We start from the raw sequence: 4,722 nt of genomic DNA, 5'->3' as shown, positions 1-4,722 counted from the left end.
AGTCCAGCATCCTGTCTCACGCAGTGGCCAACCAGTTCCTCTGGATGGCCAACAACAGGTCATAGAGGCTGAGGCCTTCCCCTGATGTTGCCTCCTGGCTCAGGGATTCAGAGGATTAGTGCCTCTGAATGTGGAAGCTCCCCTCAGTCACCATGACTAGTAGCCATTGATAAAGTTCTCTTCCATGAATCTATCTAATCCCCTTTTAAAGCTGTTTATTCCTGTGACCATCACAACATCCTCTGGCAGTGAATTCCACATTGTAATCACTTTCTGTCTGTGATACTGGCTAATTAAGATTGGTTACACTTGACTGTTTCTTCTGTAATTGCAATGATCTGAGCTAGCCTGGGTCGTCCAGGTCACAGCCAGATGGTACAGCTGAACTTAAGGTTCTATAGTTAGTATTGCCCAAGTGCATATGAGGACAGTGTGTTCAGTTACAAATCATATAAAAATCATCCGGCATAGGGAAATCACTTGGGGAAATGGTCAAAATTAGCTTCGAGTGCTTACCTTTCATTTGATTTTGACAGGTGAGAATCATATTGGAGGGCAGAAACACTTTTACTTGGAAACAAACTGTACTGTTGCGATTCCAAGAAAAGAGGACAACGAAATGGATATCCATGTGGCTACCCAGGATGCTTCAAGTGTACAGGTAACTCAGGCCTTTGATTGCCACTGTCACGGTTTCCACAGCAACAGTAGCTACTGTCTACCTACGCCACCAGCAAAAAGAAGTAATGGATTTATTTTATTTATTTTATTTTATTGCATTTTTTAATCACGTAATCCCCACGAATGTAGGGCTCTAGGCGATGCACAGATGTAAAAACCATAAAACCATTGTCAGAACATATAATTCATTAATTAAAACCAAGTGGCAAAATGTGTGGTTCCCTCCCGTTTCTGGCCTGTGGGTGCTTTATGGCCACGGCGGGGGGGGGCCTTCAAGGGATAGGGATCCAGAAAGGGTGCCAGTCATGATATAACCCATTGTTGTCCTCAACCAAATGGCCGGTGCAACATCCCCCCCCCCAATATGTAATTAGCTCACACTACCATATCCAATGAAAGAGAAGGATACTACCTATCAAAGTACTGTCAGGGACTACTGTTTTGCTGACAGTCAGTACTGGTTTGCTGCCAGTTCTTCATTTCCAACACGGTAAAGAGCCCACCCATTCAAATATATTACAGGGTTGATGCAGGTCCCGTATAATAAGTTGCTCCCCCAGAATGTTAAGAGAGTTAACATTGCTCATGGTGTGTTAACTCAGCCTGATATCGTTTCTAATCACTATTTCTCCCCAGCATTGTTTGCCTTTCAAAAACCCAGAAAATCTATATGACGATAAGCAACAGTAGGACACCATGTGCTCTAGCATCTTCATATAGTGCTCACATAAAACTGCTATGTAAACACACTAACAGACCTGCGGGGCTGGTTCCAGATTTTGGGGGATTTCCTCAGGGAACCCGGTAGGGAAGGTTGAGGAGAGTATGCTGACCTGTCCTTGTAGCAGTTCCATTGACTAGCTGTTGGAGGCCTTGGTGATGCTCTAGATTGCCTCTTCGCAAAATGATCTTTACCATAGAGACTAGGAGGGGAGGTTCCTAGAGCGTCACTGTTGAGGTGGCCATTTTTCCCCTGCCACTAATCTCTTGAGAGTTGGGAAGTAGGGCCCAGAAGTGGACATGCGCCCAGCCCACTGTCAGTGGGCAAATGTGAGTCCAAAGTGCCACTGAAAGAAGAGAACGGATAGAGAGTGATGTTATCCCTTCCTCCTCCGCACTGCAGTGCCTTAACCTGCACAGCTGTTTCTCTGTGCAAGTCGCACAACCCCAGGTATTATCTTTCATGGAATCCAAAGGAATTTCTGTAGTGGAGAGGAACACACACAAAAAACCTCCTCTGTACTCTTAGTGCCTGCATGGTATGCTGATATAGGGTGGAGTGCGTGGGTACAGAAATGCAATTTTGTATTTACAGCATTGTTTTAATGCTGCTGTGGCTCAAAGGTTAAGACACTGAGCTGCAGACCAGAAGGTCAATAGTTCGGCAGTTCAAGACCCGAGTGCCGCGTGACAGAGTGAGCTCCCATCTCTGGTCCCAGCTCCTGCCAACGTAGCAGTTAGAAAGCAAGAAATTGCAAGTAGATAAATAGGTACTGCTTTGGTGGGAAGGTAACAGTGTTCCGTGCGCCTCGGCATCTAGTCATGCTGGCCACATGACCACGGAGACGTCTTCGGACAGCGCTGGCTCTTCAGCATGGACATGGAGAATGAGCACCGCCCCTACAGTCAGATTTGACTGGCTTTTGAACAAGGGAAACCTTTACCTTTACTTTAAATTAAAACCCTGGGCCCAAAAAGAACTCTGAGAGGGGTCAACATTTATGTACTGGGAACTGAAAATAAAGGAACTGGCCTGAGTGTAATATCCTGCTTTTCCATTTCTTACAGCAATTAGTGGCTACAACGTTGGGTGTCCAGTCCAGCAGGATCAGGTGCCACACAACACGAGTGGGTGGAGCTTTTGGAGGGAAATGTACCAAACCTCCATTTTTTGCAAGTGCAGCAGCCGTGGCAGCACACAAGTAAGAGCTCTGATTGGCCGCGATCTTAAAAAGCGTCTGATGCCTTCTTCGGACTTCTGGATTTAGGGGGTGGGGAAAGGACCATAGGGTCGTTTGTGCCCTCACACATAGAAATCTCCCCATGGCCCCCTCCTGTCCCTAGTTTCTTTGTTTATTTATTTATACATTGAATTTATTAATCGCCCAGTCCCTGCTATTGCAAGGCTCTGGGTGATGTACAGTATCCATAAAAACAGAGTAAGATTAAAAACAATTTAAAAACATAAATAACATGTTTCAGAAAAGGATCTGATGGAAAATACTGATCAATCCAATTTCAGGCTGCTGGCTACTTCGGGGAGGGGGGGAGAACGCAAATATTAACAGCAGAAGGAACAAAAAAGGGTGCCAGCCAAGATGGAAACTGTCACTGTCCTCAACCAAAAGCCCGGCGGAACATCTCCACCTTAGAGGTGCTGCGGAATTGCATGAGATCCTGCAGGGCCCCGATGGTATTTGGCAGAGAGTTCCAACAGGTTGGGGCCAAGACCAAAAAGGCCCCAGCCCTGGTCGAGGACAGCCGGATGTCTTTGTGGCCGGGGACCACCAGCAGGTTGTTGTCTGAGGAATGTAACGCTATTCCAGGGACATGACAAAGGAGACAATCCCGTACTTGGTCATGGTTCTACAACTGGTATGATAAACATATGTAGACAAGCTTGCAAGAGACAGACTAAGAGTTTACTAAATGAAATATATACCTGTTAGGATGATAGACAGAAAAGTTGCTTACACAGTTCATGAGAAATTGTTATTAAGGTGGATTAGGCATCAGTATTAGTAAGAATGAAAATAACCCCCATGTATCTGTTTGTACGCTAGTATGTATGTATATGTTATGTTTGTTTGTGTATGTTATGTGAAAAATTTAATAAAACTCTGCCCCTTTGGGGGTAGTTATATACATATAAAAAAGAGACAATCCCGTAGATAAGTCGGTCCTTGACCGCTCAAGGCCTTATAGGTCAATACCAAAAGCTTGAACTTGACTCGGTATTCCACTGGGAGCCAGTGTAGCTGGCGCAGCACCAGATGTATATGTGCCATCCATGACGTTCCCGTCAGGACTCGCACTGCTGCATTCTAGATCAATTGGAGTTGTTGAGACAGACTGCTGCAGGACTCTGACACCATTGCACTGCTGCCCCTGTCCAGATTGCCCCTCCCTCCGTGGCTGCTGGAAATGACGCAGGGTGGGGATTTAAATTTGCATTTTGAAAGGAGGACGTGACCTTACAGGAAGGGGGCGGGTTTGGGGTAAGTGACCAGGAACTGACATCACAATATACATCATTTAAGCTTTGACCTAGAAGTAGTGTCACAGGACATGACATCACAAAATGACATCCCATTCTTGCTGAGCTCAGCCCCCCAAATTTGCAGGTATTTCCCGAGTCATACCTTGCAACCCTAATTGCCAGCCAGGTAAAAATGAAGCCAGGCCAGTTCTTAAATGCTAAACTGTTGTTCTGTGAGTAGCAATTTTTCTTATTCTAAAATAAAATTAACTTAAGGATGCAGAAACGGGTTAGAACCTGTATGGAAAGTTATTAGATAGATACAGGTTTAGATATAGATACAAGTCATCTTGTCATCTTCTGGGCGTGGGGAACAGCGGTCGCTGGGGGTGGGGTGGGGAGGTATTTGTGAATTTCCTGTATTGTGCAGGGGATCAGACTAGATGACCCCTTCCAACTCTATGGTTCTATGGTTCTATGATTCTAAGTGATTTCCACATGGAAATGGGTTTGTGTGGTTTCTCTGTTGCTGGTGCAGCGGCAAATAAAGCACAGCTTCCACGTGGCAGGTTTCCCCACAGTATCCTTGTCCCAGTTTCCCAGCAGCAGCCACTGCCCGTCCCCTGGGCCTCCACGACTTCTGCAATTTTTTTAAGCCTTGGGCAGAAGGAGGAGGACCTTGGTGAGCAGCCCCCTTCTTCTGATTTCGGCCATGGGAGGAAGAGGCAGACTGGCCTGAGGTCAGGCCAACCATGGATGCAGGGGCTGCCAAACCCCACAAGATCCCCAATGGCCATAACAAGTAAATGTAATAAAAACACATACAGTGCAAACTCTGCATG

General features: G+C 46.0%; 1 protein-coding gene across 1 annotated transcript in view; it reads left to right on the top strand.

The window, feature by feature from the left end:
• LOC107117016 (aldehyde oxidase 2-like) overlaps window positions 1-2,607 on the top strand; it is a 43,136-nt gene extending 40,529 nt beyond the window's left edge. The window contains exons 17-18 of the mRNA XM_015419048.1: window positions 537-661; window positions 2,470-2,607. Coding sequence (XP_015274534.1) covers window positions 537-661; window positions 2,470-2,607 — 263 coding nt within the window. The remainder of the gene's footprint in view (window positions 1-536; window positions 662-2,469) is intronic.
• Window positions 2,608-4,722: the final 2,115 nt, after the last annotated feature.

This window comes from Gekko japonicus, unplaced genomic scaffold (genome assembly GCF_001447785.1).
Source record: "Gekko japonicus isolate JY-2015 unplaced genomic scaffold, Gekko_japonicus_V1.1 scaffold5291, whole genome shotgun sequence".
Classification (NCBI taxonomy): Eukaryota; Metazoa; Chordata; class Lepidosauria; order Squamata; family Gekkonidae; genus Gekko; species Gekko japonicus.
Note: the sequence above shows the minus strand (reverse complement) of the source record. Positions and strands in the feature narration are given on the sequence as shown.